The 26,452-nt window shown below is 37.7% G+C and overlaps 1 protein-coding gene across 6 annotated transcripts in view; it reads left to right on the top strand.

The window, feature by feature from the left end:
- The window catches only part of KIF14 (kinesin family member 14), a 195,749-nt gene that overhangs the window by 15,319 nt on the left and 153,978 nt on the right, over nucleotides 1-26,452 (top strand). For 3 of the 6 annotated variants that reach the window (XM_046944590.1, XM_422190.8, XM_046944595.1), the window contains 11 exons: nucleotides 141-234; nucleotides 1,091-1,229; nucleotides 1,926-2,026; nucleotides 3,563-3,657; nucleotides 4,401-4,622; nucleotides 4,772-4,956; nucleotides 5,881-6,039; nucleotides 6,191-6,310; nucleotides 6,938-7,012; nucleotides 7,673-7,811; nucleotides 7,946-10,683. In XM_046944590.1, the coding sequence (XP_046800546.1) occupies nucleotides 141-234; nucleotides 1,091-1,229; nucleotides 1,926-2,026; nucleotides 3,563-3,657; nucleotides 4,401-4,622; nucleotides 4,772-4,956; nucleotides 5,881-6,039; nucleotides 6,191-6,310; nucleotides 6,938-7,012; nucleotides 7,673-7,811; nucleotides 7,946-8,334 (1,718 nt within the window). In that variant the 3' untranslated portion in view covers nucleotides 8,335-10,683. Of the gene's footprint in view, nucleotides 1-140; nucleotides 235-1,090; nucleotides 1,230-1,925; nucleotides 2,027-3,562; nucleotides 3,658-4,400; nucleotides 4,623-4,771; nucleotides 4,957-5,880; nucleotides 6,040-6,190; nucleotides 6,311-6,937; nucleotides 7,013-7,672; nucleotides 7,812-7,945; nucleotides 10,684-12,638; nucleotides 12,789-13,394; nucleotides 13,487-17,136; nucleotides 20,247-26,452 lie in introns of those variants that run through there. The other 3 variants (XM_046944591.1, XM_046944592.1, XM_046944594.1) reach the window with 3 other exon arrangements.

Consider the following 26,452-nt stretch of genomic DNA (forward strand, 5'->3'; position numbering starts at 1 on the left):
GCACTGAGAGAACGCAGACCAGCTAAATGGCTCAATTCCTTTCGAGATGCCGTGTGTGGTTTTCTGTTTTAAACCTTTAAGCTGTTGCATTACATTACTTGATCATGATGTATTTTATTATGTATTCTATTCTTTATTAGCTCCTCTTAACTGGAATTCTTTGAAGCTATCTGTGATGATCAAAGAGGCCAACACCATTAGTAATGAATTAGGGAAAAACACTGTTTTTAACAGGTAAGCGTCTGGGTGAGCTGATTATAAGTGTATGTGGTGGGGATTCTAGAAGTGCAATCAGCTATTTGTTTTTCTTTGAACAGATCTCTGTTGAACTGAATGTGACAGATCACTTTTTCCACCTAGCTCTAGAGGAATGTGTAACTTAGTTGTGTTACTTTGAAATCAAGTTATGTTTATGTTAGGCAGTTCATTTTGGATCAAGCGTGGTTTGGGGGTGAATCTCACGATACCTACGCCCATCGTGCTTCAGCTCATGTGTCAGAGAGGTCCTGAGGCACACTAAACACATCACTTATCTTGGTGAAACTTCTGATCTTAGAGGTGTTTTTTCAACGGAAATTATTCTAATTTTGGTCAAAACTAAACCATGGTGTATGTGTCAGCCACTATGACTTAACAAAATAGAGGTAGTTTGAAGTGAAAACCTCAGAACGTGCACGCACTGAATATTGAGCGCTTGAGACCTGTTGGTTCTGTATAATGGCCGGGTGTCCTTAACAGGAGCACAGATGCACACAGCACAGGACAATCTCTGCAGTAAACATGGCTACAGTAGTATGGGCGAGTGGGTGTGTTTTGCTGTGTGGCTTTTAGGTGTTTCTGGCAATAGAAGTCTACATAGCATATGTTTGGTTCTGAGTTTCTTGACGGGAATCTGTATGGGGCTATTGACTGCAAGGATTTTTTTCTTATAAATTAATTTGAAAAGGAATCTCATGTTTGCATTTTGTGAGAAACATGATGTCCCAGACAATGACTGGGCTTGTAAGCACATTTGGTCTCTTTATGATCCACCTACAAGTACTTCGTATTTACTCCTGTTTTCTTATTTTTAATGTCCTCAAATTCTCAGGCATGACAAAATTGATGACAAAACAGGATCAGTGTCTTCTGTTCAGGTGCAGGTTCGTAATGTCAAACTGCGCATAGCAACTTTCTGGAGCCTGGAGAAATTTGAATGCAAACTAGCAGCAATGAAAGAACTGTATGAGGTCAGTAAGATCTTAAGGAAATCCACTAACTAATGAGCAGTAATGTTTTGTTGAAGATATTTTAATAATCGTTATAATCATATAAGGAGAATCGTGGGGTTTTTTTCCATGTGACCTTAAAAAGCAAACATCCACAGAAAAAATGTAGTTCTGTGAGATGCAAAAATTTCCAGTGGTAGAAGTATATTGTGTTCATTACTAAAACCTGTCTGAATCTTGACAATAGCAGAGAGAATTCTATGTCATATGCAAAAATATGGCTAAAATCATGATGCATTTACTTATTTTATATTCACTTTTGTGTGAATCACATGCACAGAATTTTAATAGATGTTGAAATATGGAGAGAGCTGTGAAAAAGCTTTTTACTTGGTATTGCTGTATCCTATATCTCAAGATGCTGAATAGCAGTGTCTTCACTAAATGTCTCCTGCTTTGTTTTGCATTTTAAAAGCTTGCATCTCAACCTAGCTGTCAGTTATTTTCTAAATTAGACATTTCCTAACAAAAAGAAAAGCATTAAGGTGGATTGGACTCAGTGATCTCTGGAGGTTCCTTCCCATCCCTACAATTCTGTGGTTCTGTGATTAAATCTACTGTTGTACAGCAGAACATTGTGTCTTCAGCCTGGTATTGTATTCTTAGCTCTCTGTTTCTACTTAACCTTCCTTCTCTTCTGTTTACTTTATTTCTCAGAGTAATGATAGCAATAAAGCTGCTGATGTATTTTATGACCCTGCTGATGAGTGGGAACCTGACCTGTCAGATGCCTCAGTTTCTTCTCTTCCCAGAAGAAGGTGGTCATTTATAATTCCTTCACCCCCGCTTAAAACAAATCAGAAGTTTATTTGCATAATTATACTTCTGTGCCATTTATAATCTTTTATTTATAAGTCTTTGTTTTAGTTTATTATAATGACAAACCTACGAGTTAAATGAAAAAATTACATTATAGCCAAATTAATGTAAAAGAAAATGTGAGGAATAGGGGAATACTAAGTGTGTGCAATCTTAGTGCATTTTATTGTGTTCCCTCGTGAAATGGGTTTTAATATGCAACGCGTTGCCAGTGTAATAATAAGAATTGCATTCCCACTAAAGCAGTTTGGCAGATTAAAGAGTAGTATTTCTAAGGCTGTGCAGAGCAATGGATGAGTAATCAGTGCCAGCAGGCTTTATGTGTAACAGTTGACAATCAGCTGATGATAAAAGCTGTTCCCAATTATCTTCTGAGAGCTATCTCCAGGAATGGACCGATTTACCTCTAGCTTAGGATTTTTGATCAACCTGCAGAGGACCTGATATAAGGGTATAGGTACACATGCGTATTCCATTAGTAGCACGAGCAGTCTTGAATAGGCACTTCAATTGTCGTTACAATCCTTACTTTTCTCATACACTGTATTAGTGAGTACTTCATTTATAATCTTATTTTTCAAAATTGATGAGAAATAAGGGGAAAAAAGACTCCCCCATACCCAAGAGTACGTTCGGCCAAAATGTGTGAGGCTTTGTAAGCCAGATATCTAGGTGTTGGTATGGAGTGAAATGTATTGTTGTTCAGGTTTTCTTCGGGGCTCCTTAATACAACAGCAATATTTTTTTTATTAATGATTTGCAGCTGATCTGAGAACCTTGCATTTGAGGGTTCAGTCTTGTGACAGTATTTATGATTCTAGAATTGTGCAAATTGTTGCTTGTAATGCAAATGCTAACTGATGCTTCCTCATAGCTCTTTTAGTGGCCTACAGCTGATCATTGTTATTTTGCTGTGAAGCAGGTCACTTTAGCTGATGGTAAAATGGTGATCATTCTGAGTAAACAAGCCTGAAAAGAACACAATGAATAAACAGTTTCTTTTTATTTGAAATATAAAATAACATAATATAAAATAACACTTGGCTGTATCTGAAGCTGACTTCTGGACAGTATTGTAATGTTGTAGGCGTGTGTTCTTGAACCTCAGAAGTGTGCTTGTTCTCATTCTGCCTCTCCTGGGAACAACGGAACAATAAAAGCTACTGGAAGAGGGAAATGGGCTTCCTTGCTGCACTGTCAGCAGCTGACTTGAGTCAGTCATACATACTGCTGAATGAAATTGAATTCCATGTGTTGCTCTAAGATTTGGTGTTCATTATGTGTAGGGCAAGGGAGCAAAAAGGACAGGCTATCTCAGGGTCTGTGTTAACAAACTATGAATTGAAAGTGTGTGTGTACATAAATATGTATACACACAATTTCCTGGTGGATATTAATATTCATTGATCCTTCAGTGAGCACTAGGAGAGAGATTGTTTAAGAGTTTAATGTCTTCATGCTCTCATCCTTTCCAGAAGTAGGAGTTTCATGAAGAACAAGAGAATTTCTGGATGTTTGTCTGGTATAAAATTGCAGCCAATCCAGAACACACAAGCATCCTATATATCAGGTACTTACCATACGGCAGATCGCTGTTCACTTTATACTGAGAACTTGAAAATACTCCGTAGTATGAACTTGTAATAATCATGGGGGAAGGGGGGGGGGGAAGGCCAGAGAACAAAATGGTAAGTGTCCTAATTGTAATGAATTCATACTTAGAATGTTAATCTGTTAACAATGGATCTTCTTCTTTGTTTCTGTAGTTATGCTTTCTTAGGATAAAAGTTTCTAACTACCACTTGAGACTGTTTTTTTAATAAGGGTTTTACTTGCAACATTACTATGCTTAACTGGAGGTTTACAGGAGAATGATGATAGCTGAAGCAAACTGCTAGTGGCAGAATGCTGGTACGATTGGAGAATGTGCTTGCATTGTTGCTGTTGATGTAACTGCTAAGGTTTGCTCTGGCTCTTTGTCAGGTTTTATAGATTTTGTTTTTTCCCCAGAAATACCAGATGCTTCAGTTTTCCAGATGTGCTTATGTAGGTAGTTTAGGTTGGCTTGTTTGCTTCGTTTTCTGTCTATATGTTCCACTGTCAAATCAGTTGGATGTATGCTGAAGAATTTCACTATGATATTTGTACTGACTAATCCTAGAAATTGTTCAGAATTGCGTGTACATGTTTTTAAACTTGCTATCTCTAGCAGCTAGACATAGCTGAAGAAGCAATGTAAATGGTCATTGTATAGGTTTTGTCTGCTTATTTTTGTGAGGAGTTTCATGACTTTGTATTTTTTATACCATACAGGCACACAGAACAAATCCAGCATACAGCCCAACTTTTTTGATTCTCTTCTTCCTGGAATTTGCAAAGAATCCATAAGTTCAGCTTTAGATTTACTGGAACAGAATCATGAAGGAGGAAAGAGCATTGCAGATCATCTCCTGATCAATTTGTTTACAATTTCTTCTGGAGTTTCTGCCATTTCTAAAGCCTATGAGCAGCAAGAAGAAGAATGTCAAAAAAATTGTAAGTCTGGCTTTTGTAACCATTAAGATAAATGTTATCAGTGAATTGCCTTTCAAATGTGCAAACATATGTTAGGTGATGGAAAGAATAAACATTCCTACTTCCATTTACTGAGGAGACATTCTGAAGTTCTCCTATTTCTTTTGTAGTTATGTCTCTTGACCATGATGCTCAGTCCTACAGCATCAAAATTACCTCTGCTTTTGACCAGCTTGTGGTACTGATCAAGACTTGGCTGAACAATGTGCAGAAGTGCACTGGATCTATGAAGACTGATGAAGAAATAAAACAGGAAGTAAAGAACTTGGGAGGTTATTTACAGTTACTGTTGCAGGTAAAGTATGCGTTTTGGAAAAAGAGAACGTGGCTCAGCTGCTGTGTAGAGAAATTCTGTTAAAGTAATATTAACTACACATGTGCTAGAAACAGTCAAATGTCTAGCATACAGAGCAAAGAATGAAGCTAAGGAGGATGAATAGCAAAGGATATGTTTGTACTGGCTAAACTGGTATTTTTTTTGCTAGTTCAATGCAACGCAGACTTGTATGTCTATGTCCTAACAACACGGGCTTCTCAATATGGTATTTGTCCTGATCTGTTAAGTTCTGCCTGCTAAGGATGACACAGAATCACTGTGATTCAGCTCGTGTGTTGTAGGGGGTAGTAAGCTGTTGCTTTTTTTTAACTCTACTTTTAGCATTACCAGAGCTGCTATTAACTGAACCATATCTATGCTTTTTCCTTCAACTCGCGTGCTAATGTCAAAAGTATTCGTAACTCAATTATAAGTTTCATTGTGATTGAGCTCCTGGTGGGAAGGCAGGGCCAACCCAGGGCAGCTCAGGTGCAAGCAAGGGTATCTTGCTGGAGATAGCAGCCTACCTGAGGCCTTCCAAGGGTAAGCAGATTATTTCCCTTGTTTTTGTGCCCACAGATGCTGTGTCTGAACAAGTCCTTGCTTGCTGAAGCCTAGGACCTTGCTACTCTCCTGTCATTGCTGTGTTTTGTCATGTTACAGTATTACAAGCCTTCTGAAGGCTAATTCTATTTAAATTGTTTAGTATAATATTACCATTTCTCTTTAAGGTTATAAGGTGTTGGCTTCTATCTGTGGTAGGGAAACAGTTGCAAGTGGGAAGATATAAAGCTGACAATGAAATGAGCTATTTGGCATTACAAACTTGTACTATACAAAATGTGTGCTCTTTGAACATACATACTTTCTAGTTTCAATGAATGATTTACTTTTATTTCTAAGGGATGTTCTTCAGATATATCCTCAATGGTAACAGAAGCACAGAGCAAAGTCAACGAAGCAGTGAAACAGACAATGAAATGCATAGGATACCTGGCAGTACTCACAAGAACTGATATTTCCTTTTTTGAAGAAAACAGTATTTCTACTATCAGTCTACAGGTGAAAAAATGTTTAATAGAAATACTGACTTCATAGTTAAGTACGAAAAATACTTGAGCATGAAGGCTTGTCCCAAACTTTGTTTTGTGTTACGGTGTTAAAATGGCCAAATGAGTACCTTGAATCATGTTTTGACCCTTTGTTTTACAAGGACTTTGTCCGCGCTGTTTATGATGGAGTAGGCTCAGGGCTGGAGGTGCTTATGGATACTCTACAGGAAAAAGCAAGAATGACGCAGAACGAACTAGTGAAACAATATCCACAAAATGAGGTGAGATAATATTAAAATTAGAAGTTACTGGTATGTTTTTAGAGACTCTCATATCGCTTTCTTCTGTAGTTCTTTGCAGAAAGTTTGTGTGGAATAAATTTACAGTGAGTAATAGAAGTATGAGATAAGTGATTGAAGTCTTGCAGAATTTTTTTCATGTTTTTAGCAAAAGTAATTGTACAACCTGCTTTCCAAATAACACTATCCACTGGCAGCAGGTTATTTTCCACTGACAGGAGTTCTGTGTATACTTGGTCGCTGAGATAATGTTTTAGCTCATGTCTCTAGCTACTGTGAAGTCAGAGAACACAAGGGTATGAGCCAGGAGCTTACCCCACTACTTAAAATGGCAATGACATAACGATTACAGGAGAACCTTTCTTTAATGAACTCTTAAGTTTGCTCATTTGATTCTCCAATACTGAGGTACATGAAGTTTTGCAGATCTGTTAACTGGTGGAGAACATTAACTGTTTTATTTTATGAAATTCCATCTTATGTTGCAGAAACGTTGCTTTTGATTTTCAATATTATCCTTGTTAGTATGCTCTTTGCTCTGCTTCTGAAGTAGTGTTGTATTTCTACTGTGTCTTGACTCAAATTTACTATGTAAATATTCCTTTGTAGATTCAAAGTCAAATTAAGGACAGTACCGTGGCTTTAGCCAGATTCCTTGAAAGTAATGTCTCTCATTGTAGAAAGGTAAGGAAAATATTTCACCAGAGTTGTGCTTTGAAATTGGATTTTAAACTAAAAAGGTGCATTTAACAACAACAACAAAGAAAAACCAACAACAAATGAAAACAAACAACTGAGATTACCTTTCACATACTTAGAATTGCATGACTCCACTTCCTCCCTTAAGGGCATTCTTGTGATTGGAACTCTGCAGCTTTTCTGTTCACTGCATTTAAACTTAAAAGTTCTTCATTTTAATTTTACTTACTGTTTCTAGGGTTGTTTATATGTTCTTCTGTCTTTGTTATCTGTCTGTCCACTGTTATTCTTCTGTCTGTGTCATGATTAATGCCCTGAAGTTTAGTCATGTGAGTGAAACTGGGTAACTGCTGCAATAATTGCTGCAGTTGCTGGTAATTTGAATTAAAAGCTAGGACAGCTAAGTTAATCTACGTTCCAAGGACCAGGCCTTTCTTGGAATTTTAGTTATCCTGTTTGTTTGGCAGTTTTCCTTCCTGTCAAAAATAGACACTTCTTCCCGGAGCTCTTCCAGTGGCCTAACATCCCTTTTATTTAGTGTTTCAGTGGCCTACTTCTGTGTGACTATGTCTGCAATAGTGTGTTAACTATTAAGGATTGCTGTCGTGTGTTCGGGTCTCTTTAAATTACTGTTTATTAATGCAGACAGGAATACAATCTCAGTTACCAGAAGAAGAATGTCTGTATCAGGAAATCAAGAGAAGCACCAACATTGCTGCAAAATATTTGGAATTGGAGCGGTGTCTATCTGAAGTCCATCAGATTGTTTCTTCTACCTTACAAGGTATTTACCTGAGTTATTACCTGCCTAGGTAGTAACTTGTAGACCAAAGGTGATCTATATAGCACGGGGGAGGGAAGGCTGCTTGGTCTCCTTTTGCAGAATACTACCTCTGATTCTGCTTTTGTTTCTCATAGGGTCTTTCAGAAACACGAGCCTGCTCAGGAGCTTTGCGGGAGAGATTTCTATCATAGCTGGATATTTTAACAATTACTTCAGTTTACTTGCATTGTCTTCTGCAAATAATCCTTTCCAGAGAACACCTATGCCATTTAAGAACTTGGATGAACTGGACTCTCTTGTTGATTCTCTTATTTTGAGTTTTGAACTCGAACAAGGACAGCAGAAACCGAAATCTCAGGTTGCTTGTAATGGAACTACTGAGACTGAAGGAAGACGAGTTGAAACAGGTGAAGCAGAACTTTCTTGGAAACAGAAGGGAGTTCCAAAACATACATATAAACTCCACTCACCACCTGCACTTCCAGGGAAGCTTTCACCTGATAGAATGATAGAGTGGGTATAATATACTGATATGAAGAATTGAGAGAAATGTTTTTTCTTTACATGAAGTGAAGGTAACATATTCCTGAGTGCTCATATATACTGCTAGTATGGGTTAGTAAATGGTATGAAAATAGTAACTTCTTTGTGTGATATAAAGTGCCTAGAATTTTCCAAAGGAAAAAAAAAAGAAATTGAAGACATAGAGTTTAAAATATAACCTTCTGTTTTAATAAAACAAAGAATTGACTATAAAGTAAGCTTAAAAAATAATTAAATACACAAGTTTAGGGGGGAAAAAAAAGCAATGAACAACCAAAGAAAACATCAGCGAAACAAAATCTGGATATGGTGTGGGTTAAGATACTAAAAACTGTTGGGGAAAAAGCAGGAAACAATATAAACACATTAGGACGTTGCATCTTTTCATTTTATGCCTTTGACTTAGGTGCCTTAAGTTAAGAGTAAGGTCAGTTAGGTACCTATATTATCTACCTTATTCCTATTTATATTTTTTCTTAACATTATTGCTGCTCTGCATTATGATCTAGTAGGGCTACAGCAACTTGAAAGTGTTTTTTATGCCTTTCATTTATTGAAATACCAACCTTATTTAAAAAACAGACAAAAAAACCCCAAAAACTTTTGTGTTTTTTACGTAGAGAAAAGAGATATCAAATCTTGTTGTCAACTATTTTACAAATCCTTATTTTAAGTCGTTCTGTAGTCTGTTAAAAAACTGGTCTTAAAGTAGCAGTGATGGTCTTCAACTCTGAAGCAAGTTCCTGTTCTGCTCCTAGAAGTTACCTTGGATTGCTCAGCTCACTTTGAGTACTACTCATAGTGAACTGGAGACATAGCATTTACTAAATGAAATGTAAGTCATCCTGTGAGGCTCCGGAGAGTTGTACTGAGTTGATCAACCTACAAGTAAAACCAGAGCGATGCATTACAGGCACAGGTCTAGCTGAGGTTCAAGTTTCACACTTTCGAAGTGAAAAACGAGGCAAAGATAAAAAGTATCTGACTCAATCTATGCACATCTCTAACAGTCTTTCAGAAGTGTTCTGTAAATTTAAGAGACTCTGACATGCACTGGAATTACAACAGAACTCCCACTGATAAATGCAGAAGAGTTTCATCCACATCCCTGGTTTTACAACATTGTATTCTACTGCTTTCTCATCACGTTTCATTATCTTACCATCCTGCCTCGCTCTGAGGTGTAATTTCACTAGGAATGTGTGTTGTGTTACAGCCTGGACTTAACTGTGCTGCTTTTTTACCTGTTTTAAAGAACGTGGCTGTTTGTTAAATGTTATTGTTTCATATTCCTTTGTGACTTTTACTAGGATGTGATTTGTTAAAAAGGGTAGGGAACAGATTAACATCTTAGCCCTTCTTGTGGATTATTTCCTACGCTTCTACTTACAGAATGACAGGAGCATCAGAAACAACGGAGCTGTGCTAGGCTAAAACAGCAGCATTCCCAATCAGCTACTTCCTCCTGCTTTATCCCAATAGATATCCTTTAACCACTGACCTTAAGTCTGCTTGTTAGAGCCAGTGAACACTAACAGCAGAGATGAAACTGCTTTAGAATATTTATTCTTGAACGAAGATTCCAGGAGACCTGGACTTAGCACATCTTACAATAGTGCTAAGAAAACTACCGTATGAGACAAATATTTTCCTTTAGATCAAAGCTTGGAAGCCAGATATTCATACCTATCGTTTTTACTTCTGAGGGAAAGCGCGCAGCATCTTGAGAATGTTGGTCTTTGAGAACAGTTCAGGCATTTAGAATTATTTTTCTATGGATGTGCTACGGTGAAGAGTCAATCATTCTTTTTCTCTGAAAATTAAATGGCTGTTATTTGGTCTTTTTGCACTTTTCGGCTTTGGAGGGCAATGCAATCATGCTGAACTAGTAATGTATTATCTGAAGGCTTGTGTACCTTAATTCTTGGTCCAAAAAGGTCTTGCAGTGCTATGCTACCATCAAAATTATTTAATGCTATTTATTGTATCCGCTAATGTGTTTCTCACTTGAGGTGCGGTGTTGCTTAATCACTTTGTTACTGTAAGGCCTTGGTTAGTTTCTCAGGGGCTAACAAAGTGTATTGAGTTAGCCAGGTTTGTGCTTGTCTGAGTGAGGAGCAACTTGGTGTACATGTGCTTTTGGAAATGTATGATTTTGTATTCGGCTGGAAGTTTTTAAATACTGTAATTGATTTTTCTGAATCTTTTACCTGTGTGCAAATGCTGTAAAGAGTGAATCTGGATCATGTTAACTCATCATGATTTTTACAGTCTTAAATGTAAATTCCTTGTTGGTTTTCTTCTGTATAAAGTTGCTTTTGAGACTTTCCTTTGTCATACTTGCTGGGAGCTTTCTGAAATAGCAAAAGAAGTTATTTTCTGTGGAACTGAAGTGAAACAAAAGAATTGACTTCTTTATCTAAGTTCGACTCTCCTCTATGAGGATGCTTAACAGCACACATTGAGAGGCCAATTAGTTGTGATCTGATCCACCTCTATTAATGCTGTTGTATTCAGTCTTTTTCAATTTCTGCTTATTTAGTGATGTCAAGGTTTTTCCAAATGTGTTACTCAGTGATGTTCCATCTGCCTGATGATTAATTACGTTTTCCTTTCTTGTGCTTAACGATCAGAAAATATCTTGGTTTCTATAGTTCTGTGTATCAATAATAGAATTATCCACTACTCTTACTTTTTAAAAGGGAAGGTCAAGTCTATCACAACTCAGGGCTCAAACTGATTTTCAGTTTTTACTCTTGCTCAAAACCAGAAGAATAAGAGCATGCAAGCAAGTTGATTTCTGATAGAGTTTTAATGGAGTTGATGGGCAACTTGAATCATACTGAGTTTGGCTTTTGAGCAGTGAATGAAAATACTGCTAAAAGCTTATACAGCTTGTCTTCCTTCCTTTCATACTAACCAGGCTTCTGTATCAGAAAAGCTAAGTCATGGCTTGAACCAGAGATTGAGCACCTGGTGGGAAGGCAGGGCCAAACCAGGGGAGCTCAGGTGCTTGCATTGCCTGTGAGTGACTGGAAGGGGTGGAGCCAGGATCCCCCCCTTCCCAGACCTCAGTTAAGGGTTGGCAGTAGAGGTGAGGGCATCTCACTGGACTTCCCTGCATACCTGAAACCTTCCTAAGGTAAGCAGATTATTTCCATTATTTCTGTGCCCACGACTGTTTCATTTGAGCAAGCACTCGCTGCAGCCACAGCCTTTGCTACTCTGCTGTTGTAGCTGCACTTTCCTTCATCTTACAGCTTCTTTAATCAGCTTCTGCAATTCATCTCGTTAATACTGTATTTGCACTTCTACGTAATGTGTCAGCACAATCTACTTCCTGCTAGTGTTCTCCTCGCTCGGTGCCATTGCTAAAGTTATACACCATTGAAGTACTTCACACATACAATATATACGGTGACTATGCATCATCAGAGTGACTTAGAGCATATTGCATTGATACATCATCAAGCCCTGCTGAAACTCCAGTAATCTGTACATGTAATATACCATCAGAGTAAGGTATATTTATAACTATACGTTGATCAATCTATAAATTATGTAAGTCAAGGAATTGTTATCGTGCCAGGCAGATTTTGGGATGAATTGTTATGGTTATGTGTGGAACAATTGTTTGTGTCTTTCCAAATAGTTAGAGGTAGGTTTGAGCTAGGACCACCTCAGTGTAGCCTTTGTATGCAGTAGGTAATGCCTTTGTGGATGTGGTTAGGGTTATGTGAATGTCTGCTGGTGATATCACAGATTTGGCTAATTCCTGCTATTCTGGGCTCTTGCATATTCAGCAGGACCACGAGTCTGCAGACTCTCTGTCACTGGGAGAATTTCACGGGCTGCCTTTTGGGGCATGTGTTTTCTCACCTTGCTCTTTTTCTGGTAACTGTGTTCAGTTGCAGCCATAGGAACCTATAGATCTGAAGCATGTGTATTTGCAGAGAAGGGGTTTCCATGGCCTAAGCTTAGTAACTAACAGAGAGGAGGGGCAGCGGGGAAGGCATTAGGGAGAAACTTTCAGAGAGCTGAGTGGGGTTTGCTTTGTTTTGTGCACTGATGTATTTGCTAGTTTGTGGGGATAACTTTTTCCTTTCCCTCCCTTTAATGTTCTTCCTTAACTCACCGAAAAACCATTCTTCAGTCAGTTCAGGTACAACTGTATGTACTTACACCAATGTATTATATTGATACTGAGAACATTGGTTTGCTGCTTAACTGCTTTTTTACAATTCCTTTTAATCCTTAATCAGTGTAAAATAATCTCTGTTTTAGATGAAAAAAATCATCCTAGGAGAAGTGTATCTTCAGAATATGAATACTGGATTACTCAAGAAGCCTTCAAATAATCTCATCCTTTGAGACACTGTATAAAAAGGCACGCTCCAGTTATGCCTCATAAGGAACATGTACCAGTGTTAGAAAGTAAGATATGTAAACCCATTACTCACTAAGAATACTGTAGGAAAAGAAAACCAGCAGGTTGCCATTTAATTTGATCCCCAGTAATGTCACCCATAAGAAAAAAGGAGTCTACATCTGTTTCAGTTGTGCAAATATAAGCTGCTATTTTTAAACAGGAAATTTCCTTGCATTCATTATATGCTCTAAAATACTGCGATTAGATGAGTCCTGCTGCTTGCAGAAATCTACACAACTTTTCTAATCTTATCATGGTGTGAGGTTGTTTGGTTTTGTTTGTTTGTTTTAGAGGGGGATTTGAATTCCTTTCCTAGCTTCCATAGGAGCTGAGCCTTGTTGCCTTTGAGGAAGGAAGGGCTGTTGACTTCTGTGATGTCCTGATCTTTCCCTCTTATATAAAATTACGTATATATTTGTCGTTTTGTTTTCTGCTGTCTTTAGGACTTGATATGTATATGTGGCAAGATTTCATTATTTGTTTTTTTCCCCGCCTTCAATTTTTTGTTTTCATTCTTGTTGTTTTGTTGTGTCTGTTTGTAATAGTGTTAGATTCTAGCACAGGAAATGGTGTATATTCTAATCCGTGTTCCTTTAATTTGACTGTTGCAGTGAAAACAAAACAAAACAGAAAAAGAGGTCTCCTGAGCTGACACTTCATCAACAGCAAGCAGCAGAAACCACCTAAAAAGCTAATACTGCAGGTAGCTTTCTGTCTTGTAAGGTGATGTTTGTATATCTCAATTAAAATAAGTACAAGTAAACTGTAAATGGAAACGTTCATGAAGAGCTGAGTGAAAGAGAGATAGCAAGTAAACTTGTGCTTATCTCTAATAATGAAAAAAAGAAACCCAAACAAACAAAACTTCAAACATATAAAATTGAAAAATACACTAAATGGTTTCCATCCAGTTTCCTGAAGCCTATTCTAAGTGTTGCTTCATTAATCTTTGCATGACTCTATTAGGTTAACAGCAAATACTTATATTGCTATATGTTATTGTCTGAATATTACCTACATATTTTTGCATATAGATCTATATATAGAATAGAGTCAAACATCAGAAGTTAAAAGCAACCAAACAAAAATGCCCAAACCTACCAAGTAACCATAATTGTTTTCATCTGCTATTTAAGAGTCTGTATGTTTATTGAAACATGATTTGTTTTGATTTAAGGGTGCGTTAAATGGCACCGTCACACTTCACTGACTATAAAACTGTTTGGCCTCATTCCCTAACTTTGTACCTTAAATTGCTATAAAAATGCTGTCATCTTGTAGTGATGTGTGGTGTTTTATCTTTTTTATGAAATTCACACATTTCTACAACTCCCTCTAGTGTACGTATGATGATATTGATCAAGTGATGCTAGAAAAAAGAAGCTGCGAGATATACTGATGTAAGTGTATTTGTGCAAAATCTTGCACTCCACTGTGAAGTTAGGTATGTAGCTATCTAGCTACGTGTATACATACAACTGTAGAAAAGGCGTATCTGTAGAATAAAAATGGCACAAGAACTGGTCATAGATCTGAAATAGAACTTATTTCTCAGAAGTTGAAGAAAAATGTTCATGTTCTTGAGCTGCTGGTAAGGAAGCAGGATGTTCAGCAGAGGGCCACAAAGATGATTAGGGGCCTGGAGAGTCTCCCTCATGAGTAAAGGCATGATGGGGGGTTGGAGTTGGTGATCTCTAGAGGTCACTTCTGACTTGTATGATTCTGTAATTTGTTTGCAGCATAACTTTATGATCTGTTTGTGGCCATGTATGCAATACAAGGAGACAAAAAAGCCCACGACAGCTCAATTAAGTATGATGTTGAAATGTGCTTATTACGTGCTTTGAAGCAAAGTATTTTGCTTTAAAAATGGAGTTCCCTACAGCTTTATTCTTGAGTATGCTGTATGTAGGTATTCTAAGCAGTTTCTAAGGGAAAATTTTGCACAACAGACTTCACAAAATCAGAATGGTAATTAGGGAATAATACAAGTGGTATTTTTGTTCTCCTGAGCTATTTTTATCAGGTCTGTTTGCTGCTGGTAAGTGGGACTCCGTTTGTTGATATTCCATTTTATTCACCCACTGCTGCCTCCCACTTAAAAGGAAATCATTTCAGAAGTTCTGTGTATGCTTCTCACCACTGAAATGTCAAGATGATTTTCCCAAAAACATGCATTTAAAAGTTAATAACAGAGTGTAGAATCAGAAAAGCTTACAGCAGTGTTGACTTAGCTGGCTTTCGGTTTTTGATTACAACCAGTAATATGCAAGTTTAATCTCTTCTCATAATCTTGGATCTTTCTACAAGGGGATTAATCAAGCAGTGAAGAGTACATATAGCACATATACCTTACTGCAATACAACACTCAATATATCTGTTTGTATACGAGGGCTGCTCTGCAAGCAATGTCTCCTATTTGATTATGTTGTCCTGTGAAATCAGAAGTGGATGTTGGTGGTACGGCAGGGAATTTGGACCTTCCTGCCAAAACTGTTAGTTTTGTTGCTGTGTGACAGATGGCAGCAGAGTGCAGTCTGACAAAATGGTGCCTGACATGGAAGTGTGTGCGAAGGAAAAATGCACCGCTGAATTCCTCCTTGAGGAACAAATGACACCCACTGGCATTCTTTGGTGCTTTCTGAATGTTTCTGGAGACCAAACAGTGGATGTGAACACAGTGAGGCAGCGGGTGGTACGTTTCAGCAGTGGTTGGCCGTGCAGATTTGTACAAGCATGGCATGTGGGCTCTTATTTGCAGCTGGTGAAAATCCATAACTAATGGTGGTGACTGTTGAAAAATAATGTTTTGTCTCTGAGAGTCTGCTTTATCAAATGGTGTTGTGATGGTCTTTGTATCTGTTGTAGTTTCTGTGGAAATGAAAAGGCGACGTTACTTTCAGAGTGACCTACATACATACATTCCATGTAATCATACATACATTACATGTAATAAATCTAAGCTGTTTATGCTATGCTTACCACTCTGGAGCATGTAGTCTGAAGAGAGGTATGCAAAGGTGTTCATTCCTTTGTACTTATCTTGTTGCATAGCAGGATGAGATTATTCTCATTTTGCTACTCACCAGGAGAAGGAATCCAGGTGGTTATCTAGAGCTGCTGATGGCATGCTGTTAGGTAGCACTGAGAAAAGACAAAGCCTGCTGTGTGTAGCAGAAGACTGATAAGCAATGGACTAATGCAGTGAGGTTATTAGTTCATTTACTTTCAATCAAGAAATACAAGTAACTTCTGTAAACTTGTCTCTAAATAATCAGCTGCACCTGTCTCGGGTGTTAGCACAGGATGAACCCATGCTGCTGCAATGTTAGTGGGTCACTGACTTCTGGGATCACTCAGAGACTCTACAGGCTGGTGTGCTATTGAGGGATCCGTACAGAGACCTCCTGACATAGCTTTTCTTAGACTGTGGGCCCCTCAAGCATTCTAATAGCATGAGCACCCATGTCTGCATGCTGTTGTCAGTCCCACAACTGCTCCAGCAGATGGGATAATTCCCTGCTTAGTCCTACAATGCAATTAAATAAAACTTCTTAATGCCTGGACCAATTCAGTACTTTTCTGTCCAGAGCTGTTTGTCAGTTATTAGAATTTATTTCACAGTTCTATTGGCTTTGTACTAACCTACGCCTTAACTCTGACACCTGACAGCACGTTCTATGAAGAGCATTTTCAGAACAAATGATGGACAGGATGAATTCCTAGAGGTTGGTGGAGATTGTGATTTTTCTTTTACTTTAGAAAGGTGGAAAAGAAAGGATCTGATTGGCTATACCTTGTAGTTATTGAAAAAATTAGTTGAAAGGTGATGTATTTTTGATGGGTTTTGTTAACATCTGTCTAGTAAGATGGTGAAAAAACTTGGTCAAATGTTAAGCTCTTCACTAGAAATAGTCTGAGGTGTTTGAAGTCTACATCACAACTTACAGCAGGTCTTCGTTATTCCAACTTCAGCCTCTAGATGGAAGTGTCTCATAACGATTTTGAAGTTGTGAGCCAGCAGCAAATGCTCAGTATAGGAACAATCTCATCACCAGCTCTTATACTGTATTAGCAAACAGTATTGTTTATAGGATACTTTCCTATTATATTGTTACTGTACAAACAGATCCATCTATGTATAAATAAAAGTAATAATTTTTTAGCACAATGAGTGACATTGCACGTTTTCAAGACAGGTGAGTGTTGAAATTGTCTCCTGCTGTATCTATCAAGCTTTGCCCTTAAAGGCGTGGGTGCTGTTTTGTGGTTTGTTGAGTTGTTCTTAGGAAGCCAGGAAGAGGTGCATTTCTTGGCAGATCAGAATTTCAAAAGGGTATTTTTGTTTGCAGAGTTCTGATATAATTGGATTGTAATAACTGCAGCTTGACCTCTCCAACTTCTGATGCTACTGCGTAGTCATAATGCTGCTATCTCCTCTTCTCCTGCTGTGGCTGGAATTACGTGGGAATCTACAGTGCTTCTCATCCAGCAGATCCAAAGTGCTCTGCAATGGTGAGAAACTACTTCCTGTTCGACAGATAGGGGAGAAAGGATTCATGCAGATTAGAGGGTTCCTATTTCTGTTACAGAGCAAATATTCTATTCTATCTTTATGAACAGTTCTTAAGTTAGAAATAGTTTCTTCTGCAGGACCTTTTCTCTCCATTTTAGTATATTTAACACTGAGAGAATAGTTATGTATGAGTTGTCACAGAAGCTGAACTTAGCACGCACTGTGCACAGATATAAGCTGTATTTGAACTTACAGTTAACTTTCTGGAGACCAACTGTAGACAAAAACCTTGTGTAGGACGATAGCTGAAGGAGGCTTTACTACTTGAGCTTAGGAGTACTGTGTGCAGGTGAGCCCTGCAGTTTTGTTTGCCTTGTGCTTGTAGCTAGAACCCCAGTGGAACTTGCTTTTAATTCTGTTTCCTAAATGATCCCTTGGCATTCTCCTTGAAACTAGACTCCCATGGTCTTGGTATACAGCAGTGGTCTAGGAAATATGGGGCTTCAGTCAAATGTATGATGCATAAAACACATTTATGACGCTCTATTGGTAGGTTGTGAAGTCCAGGGAGTTAAGATAGCTCTGGGCTCCAATCCAGCAATACTGTATCCTGAGAGGGCACTTCTCAGTGCACAGGATGCTGGTAAGGACACCAGTAATCTGTTATTCACTAATGCACAGAGAAGGAAAACAGAATAGCAGGCTTTTCTCTTGTTTTTTCAGATAACTGGAACTGTCAGAGAAAAATATCTGAATGATAAAATAATTCTTTAAGAACTGTGCTCTTAGTAGTATCTAACAGGCTGTTTGTTAACTGTTGAAAATCACCACTGTATTCTAGAGATGTGGAACATTGCATAGCACCCTCACCTGAGTGTCTCATCTTTCCTTGTTCGTATGGCTGGTGTGTTCAAGTTAAATGGGACATCTGTTTGGGACTGAAGGTGTAATGAGACTCTGAAATATTCTCCAGCCTTGCTAAGGCTGCTCAAAAGATGAAAGCTACGTATTTAGTGGGATGCTGATATCTTTTACTGTTGCGCAGTGCTAGTGTGATTATTGCTTACCAAAAATTCGCCTGTCACGATATGTCTTTATCTGCTATGTCGTCTTGAAGACATCTTCTGGCAGGCATTTTCAATAGGAGCATAATAATTCGGTATATAACACAGCACACCAACAGCTTTTCCCATTTCTGTTTGGGCTCTGTAGTCACAATAAGTACTAATAAAAAAAATTCTTACTATAGAATTGAAAACATATCTGTGTAAGTTACATAAAAGATGTAACTGCACAAAGTTAGCTTTGTGTTGAATAAAATAGTTTTTGCAGTCACGTTCCCTGACTGCAGTGTTGGAGAATTTGCATAAATCAGGAGTTGTGTAAACTTCTTTTGAAAGATTATCAATGCTCTTCATGATCAAAAGAGGCCAATAAAAGCCATATTCATGTAAATAGTGGTTTCTGGCTGAGTTAATAGGTTCCTTTTAGACGCATCCAAACCTGGTATGTAATGGATTTCTATGTTTTCATTGCTAAAAAGGAGTACATTTCTTTTCCATGTGTGTGCACATCTGATCTGTTTTCTATTACTTCTGTGCTATAGAGTATCACAATATTCAGAGCTCAGTGATGTATTCCATCTTCCTGAGACGCAGACATTCACATTCATGCTGCCTGTGGTTGCTCAGCCTGTGCTTTGTCTGCTGGAAGCACTTCTCGACCTTTGGGTTTTCTTGTTTATTTTCATATGAAAGTTATGTAGATGTTTCTGTTTTAGTGTAAAGAAAAACTGAGGCTGTACAAGTAGTTTGAAAAGGATATGATGTTGTAATTTGCCACTGCAGAGATTCCATCTGGAATGCTGTTAGATCAAGATACTTTTCGATGCTATTTACATTGCATCGGTGCTTAGCATGTACTAGGTATGTTCCAAGCAGAGTAAATCTCTGTCCCGAAGACAAGTGGAAAAAATGTTCATTAAGTAATTATAACTGAGAACATTTGTTCATATAGTACATGTAGCTTTTACTATGTTGTTATTCCTTAAAAAACACCACCGAGGAGAAGGGTGAATTGTACGAGTTTTGAAGGGAGGTCAAGGAAAGGGGGGAGAACAAACCTGACCTAAGAAATTCCTGAAACCTTTAGTGTGATGAAGACTACAACAGGTATGAAGATGATATGTGTGTTAAAAGGGTGCATTTATGTTGTACTTACTGAGCTTTTCACAGGATTATGGAAAAGTAGTTACAAATTCCATATAGCTTACATGACTGCTTCTAACTCCTGTATTTCCCCAGTGTGTTTACTGTGTCCTTTCTGCAGTGCTAGTGAGTACAGAATAGTCACCTATTTATCAGAATAATTTGATCAACCTAAATTAGGTCATTATATTCCATGAAGAGCATGTGCAGCTCTCAAAACTTTGGCCTGGTAATAGAAGATATTTAAGATAAACATGAAAGGCGTCTCCTGACCCTCTTTAACAATCGATGCCAAAATTAAGCATATTAGTTTCCAGTGGTAATTGCTGACTACTGTTTACTTGAATGAGTAGTATGGCTGTTCTGTTCTGTGCTATTGTCCAGTAATTATTCCAGGATGTCTTTTGCTTTTATATTAAGTAGGAAATTGTTGATGCTGTGTAAATGATGCGGGCACTTGGCAAACACAAGTGTGATGAGGCTATGGAAGTTGCACGGATTTGTAATGTGGTCTCTGGAAAACACCTGTGTTGCCTTCTGGTAAATAAATAAATTTCCATGCATGCCACAAGCAGTATCTAGCTCTTGTTAACTTACACCACTATTAAAATATAAAGGTCGAATACAATTCTTCAAAGACGTGACAGCTGCATAAATAAGGAGGTTGTTCAAGTGTTGTATTACATGTGAGATTTTCTAATAACTGCCATGTTCGTTAGATGCACAGATACCACTGACTGTAAGTGGTTTCCAGCTTCTATATCTTCTTGATTCTGAAAACCTTCTTCCAGCTTTTAAACTGACATTGCAAAGAGATGCACGAAGTGCACTTAATCCTTCCAAGTGGTGGCTTTAAGTACCCAGGCTTCTGATTAAGTGTTTTCTTTGATGTTTAGTTGAGCTTAAAGCTTTTGGCTTGTCAACACTGGACTGAATTCTATATAACAGAGCACTGGGGGCTGAAATTCAGTTATCTCCACTCCTTGTTTCAGGAGGCCTCTCTGTTAGGGTTGCCTTCTGAAGTCAAAGGAAACATGTTCACATGTCATCCTGGAACATCTTGTTGAACTTGCTTTGAGTAGAAATGTTTTTCTTCTTTCTGCTTTTAATTCTTTTATGTTCCATTCCCTGAATCAGCAACTATGTTTTGGTGTGGACAGAGGCAGATTCAAAAAAAAAAAAAAAAAAAGATTAAAATGCATTAATGACTGGAAAATGAGCGAACAAGCGAGCAAATTACGGAACTGCCTACTTGATTGTTCTGGTGAATAAGTATCATTGCAACTTAAGTACTGAACGCTTTAGACTACTCCTTCAAAACCTGCACAATTTGCAAATCCGGATGAGCTGCTGATGAATGCCAATAGTGAGTGGCGATGTCCTCCCAGTCCTTTGTTCAGAGCACAACTCAAATTCACGTTACCTGCAGTGGCAAGGGAAAGTAGGCTTATTAAAACACGCTTTTGATATAATAGGTATTCTGCTATGAACTACACCACAATTCTGTTTCAGTGCAACTTGGTATCTAGTTTTGTGTGTTTTGTCTGACGTTTAGTGTAATTCTAGTACTATTGTTTTCATATAATGCAAACTCTATATGAAGTTACATTTAGAAAATGGTAGGGTAGAAACCATTTTATGCTGCGGGTTGCTTTAAAGATGTATTCCTATCTGTCAGCTGTTGACCTTAAGTTCACTGTGATGGCCAACCATAGCACAGCTTATTGAAGGTAGAAAGGAAAATTTAAAATTACGTAGAAGAAATTCAATTAAGTGAAATATTGAACGCAACCAGGAAGAAAGGTCTGCGGATACAGTAACTGTTGCTTGATATTTTTAATGTAAATACCTATGTGTTAATAAAGTAAGCCATACAATGTCCCCCTGACATTTTTTTCAGATGAACAATTTTTCAAGAGGATTACAAGGCTGAGTAGTCAGTTTTTGAGAGGTGGAGTGTAGTTTAGTTGGTGGGCCTGCTGTGATTGGAATTGATTAATGGGTGTTGTGATAAGCATAGAAACAGATCAGTGGCAGCTTATCCTGCTTTCAGCTGTCACAGCTGTGCCTCTTCACTCTTCTTCTGCCCCTATCACACTCCCTGGCAGCCTTTAAAGTGCCTCCTTCCCTATGGAATTTCTGCAAATGATTTACTCAAATGCCAAGATACCATAGAAGCAGCTGTTTCTGAGAAAATTTGTTCAGGCTTACATATTTGCTGTGATGAAGAATATTGCATTAAAGAATCCTTTCCTCCTGCACTAGGAAGCATGCTGTGCCCTCCCCTGAGAAGAGGGTTCTGATGGGCAGGTGCACCCCTTAGTCAAGAACTTGTAACCCTGGCTCACACAGTGACACAGTTTGCAAGCTGCTGGCTAAGTGAAATCTCTGTTTCTGCTTGACAGTTGCAACAAACAATCGCTGAATGTTAATTTCCCTGGTAATAGCTTGATAGAAGCAGTGCTGCACAGTGCTAAAATCCTGGTAGCTGCCATTTTTTTCTTTGTAATGCAATAAAATCAGTAATTTTACAGAAACTCAATAAATGTGAATTTCAGAGTTTGAAAATACGTTTCGAAACGTCTCCCTGGGTTGCCCCAGTGATGGAACAGCTTGCAGAGTATCAGACCTAACATTCCATGGGCATCTCTCCTATTAGCTATGGAAGATTGATCCTTTTTACTGGAAACTGAATAAGCTCAGAGCATGAAAATATCTGTACCGTTATTTCTAGACATTTTGTAGGTTATAGTACTTAGGTAGAAAATAGTCTCTATGAAATTTGTGATTATGACATGTATCATTGTTGGCTGATCTGTAGCTTTAAATGTCTGTGATGGCTGTATCAGTGTTAAGTCAATAAGTAATAAAAACAAAATGAAACTTTGAGCATATGCAGGCAATTTAAGCTGAACTTGAGAGCGAGTGAGGCGTACAGAAGATGCCAACTCTAAATCTGCAGGTTGTCTGACTAAGGAAGTGTACGGTTTACCCACTGTGGTGGTCTGTGGGCACGAGTATGTTCAGGAAAGTTCAGAAAAGAAATACTTAGAGCCGAAGAGATTATTTGCTAAATTGCTCTTACTGCACGTACAGAATCACAAGTTTGTGTTGATTATTTAGAAATAAGTAAGTCGTAAGTGGAAAATTACTTCTCCACGTAATTTGTTTTAACTTTTTCTTTCCATTTTGAAATGAAATAGATATATCTGACTGTGAAAAATATATACAGGAACATTTTGTTTTGGAAATCCTGATATTTATTTAATCTACAATTATATTGCATGTCAACTACATTTTGTAATGTCTCGTGTCATACAAAAGCAAACGAAGTCGTGTTACGTTAATGACTTGTCTGAGATTGTATGACGGCCTGCCTACAATTCCGTGCTCCTTTGTTATAGCAAAAACATGACCCTGGATCTTAGGAAGCTTTTGAATAGAGGTGCCTACAGTTCTGGTACGGAAAAAAGTCACAGTGTTTATGACTGAGTTGTTTCAGTTTTCTTCACTCAGTGGTTTTAGTTTCAATTTTCATTTGATACAATGGCATTAAAAATATATGAACCCCACTGAAAGCACTATTTTTTTTCAGAATGTTAAAATGGGATTAAAATAGTGGACAAAGAATACCTGCAGATTTTTTTCCGTGCGTGCTTAGATGCATTTTGTACAATATTTTAGATACTTGAATTCAGTGCAGTTTGAAGGTGTGTATTCATATATTATTAGGTGTCATGTTAAAGGAAGATGTTGAGTGAGGACTTAGCAAAAACCAAGAGAGAATGTGATTAAGTGGTGCTCGTGTGAAGAGTGGGTGTTGAGTCCTCCACGTGGTGATGAAGTACGGCAGGGTGCTTGTTCTTCAGGGACCCGGCCGCGCTTTTGTCCTTCCTGTGGTTCCTTATTTCAGACTTGATAGGGAAAGCATTCACTGTTGTATCACTTCCTTCAGTGCTAATAGCTTTTATTCTCTTCAACAAGTGTTTACAGAGAAGTGTTGATGCTTATTAATCTGTTTCTTGTCTTCCAAATGAGCTTATGGATGATTTGTGATAAAGTGACATTTCTGACAGCTCTCAATGTAATCTGCATAGCACAACAAGACCGTTACATAGAACAGATGTGGTTTAGAGTTGTTATTCTTCGTAATTACCATCATTAAGTGAAAGCATGTGTCAATCAACTTTGTACTTAAAACACACCAGTCATTTGCAAGGCACGTGCATCTGCATTTCCAATATCGATATAAAAGATTTTGATTTGAAATCCATGTTGTTTCTACTTAATACAATACTTCATTAAACACATGATCAAGTATGTTAAAGCAACAGATCGTCAAATTAGCAATGTCTTTCATGCAGGATCGTTCAGATTTTTTTTTAATAGGCTTGTTCTCCTTTTCTCACGTGAAAGGAAAATATTTAGGTTAAATTCTGAAGTATTTCCTAGTGTCTGCACTTCCTTGGTCTCAGAGGAGAGAAGGAGGTTCTGTGAGAAAGACCTTCACTGTTCATGATGGCATTTTTGGTGCTGTTACTTGAGGACGAGAAGGAATCTTGTTCAGTAAATTGACATATACCGCCTTTTTAAGAATTAATGTTTGAGTCATTAATGTTGCTAGGATACCTTTTACACTCAAAACTGTTCACACTGGAAATAAACAGGATTAGATCAGGAAATTATATTTTGAGTGGAGTTGAAAACAAAGGTACCTTAGCCTTATTGCAAAGAAATGATAGTATAGAAGTCTGAGCAAAATAGATGAAAACAAGGTCACTGGGAGCTGACATTCATTTTGCTCTTGTTTCTCTGCACGTGGATTTCAAGAGTTTGTGTTATAAGCAGTAGAGGTGACACCTATGTGGTTTGCTTTTTTCTTCGTTACCTTCATTTTCTTCCCCCCCGCACTGAGATTTCTTCTCAGAACCAAATAAGATTAACTTGGATGCAAGATAGTAAACATAGCTTACATCGGTGAGGTAAAATGGCCCTCAGTCTTTGGGGCCATTTGTACTTTTAAAATGGAAGTGGCTGTTTTGACTTGTTTTTTTTTTCTTCTCACATAATTTATGATACTGCTTCACTTAAAATTACGGTTTACGTGCAACATATCTTAATACCTGTATAGGTGCAGGAATGTATTCAGAATGTATTGAAAACGAATTGATGCTCCTGTGGGCAACATAAAAACTATCAGCTCTCTATAGAGCAAAAAGAGATGGCTGCAGTAACTGTTTTCTAGATATTCCTAGAGAGAAAAAAATCCAAAACAATCAAACCAACCAAACAAAAAAAAAATGTGGTTCTCTACCCCACAGCTTCTATAAATGCTAAGTGATAGAGAACCAGGTAATAACTTTTTTCTTTTCCAGGGATTGAAGGAAACATAATATTTGCAGTCCAAATCTAGTGTCATATACAGAACCAGGAAAAAATAAATATAAATAGCGCAACAGTACAGTCTGACAGATAGTGAAATGTCTGTTGTAATTTCAGCCCTTTCCATTACTGAAGAAATCTTGTAGAAGCAAACCGATTGCTAGCTTGCAAGTTATCTGATAGTTGTGCAAAACCAGTCATTGGAGCACGTGACAAACAGCTCTACAAGTTGATAAGTGCTTACTTGGTCCCAGATAATTTTGCAGCTTCTGTGAAGTGATGGTACTTGGTTGTTCTCTTGGCTGTTACTTTCTCCAGAGCTTATGCCCATACTCACAATATAGTTCAGAAGTGTTAAATTTCAAAAAATGATCCTAAAGTATTAAAGGTAGTACTTCTGAGCCAATTTGAGGCTGAACAATCTCGCAGTAAATGTATGATACTCATGACTAATGAAGTTGGAAGTGGTGATGAACAGTCAATGTAGCGATAGGGTTTCAAGGTTGATAGGAGAGGTTTCCATTGGGCCTTGGTTCAAAGTAAGGAATGAAACTGTTGAATAGTTTGAAATTAGGATTCCTGTCAGCACTGTTAAACCTGGTAGTATTACTGATGCTAGTAACAGTAGGGTTAATTTATTCATCACTGCAGTTTGTGAAAAGCAGGCTTTGCTTTTCTGAGGCATGTTGGTGTGGCTGGATATGGTAGTTTTTCATTTTATGTGCTAATCCCCTTTTTTTTCACCTTATATGACATTACTTAAATGAAGAAAGGCAACTGATTCTGGTTTTTGTTTTAAGTTAAATATGAGTAATTTGTCACACTGTTACCTTAGTTTGAAGTAATAAATACCTTAACAAAAGACTTATTCACAATAATTTTTGAAATTACTGAGATAATTTACTTTGGAAATGGCAGCAAAATAGGATGTAATCATATTCCCTTAACTTACTTTTGACACAGGAAATAGAGGCTGAGGGAGTAGTTTAATTTACTCCTGCCCCTACACTGGGTCAGAAGTTAAGAAAGGCATAGAACAAAATTGTTCTTATCAAAATCTTTCACTGCTTCTTTTGCACTCACATAGTCTTTTGCAATCAGTCATCGGTACAAGTTTCTCTTATGCATATTTGTTTTTACTTTTAAAGGTACAACCATAAACGTAGCAGTAACTATTTAGTGATATTTTATGCCTCTAAGAAAGGATGTGTTTGAAATGTGAATCAAATAAATGTTGTGTAGAGAATAGTGAATTTGTTGTAAAAATCAGTATAGTGGGTGTTTTCTCCTCTTGAGGTGCATATATAGTTTTCATGAATGTTAATGAGATTTATGGAACTGCAAAGGAAGATAGCAAAGTAAATATTTCCTATGAGATAATATCATCCCCTAGGACTTCTGTATTCTGCGTTGTACTCTATGGAGCCCAGATATGTCCAAGTCCTAAGCTAGTCCTCTGTGCGTTTATTTTGCGTGTGGCACAAATCACCTTGGAATGTTATGAGCTCCTTTTAACAAACCTGTTTTTGTCCCATTTTAGCAGTGGTCTAGTTTTCTCCTGAT

Source organism: Gallus gallus, chromosome 8 (genome assembly GCF_016699485.2).
Source record: "Gallus gallus isolate bGalGal1 chromosome 8, bGalGal1.mat.broiler.GRCg7b, whole genome shotgun sequence".
Classification (NCBI taxonomy): Eukaryota; Metazoa; Chordata; class Aves; order Galliformes; family Phasianidae; genus Gallus; species Gallus gallus.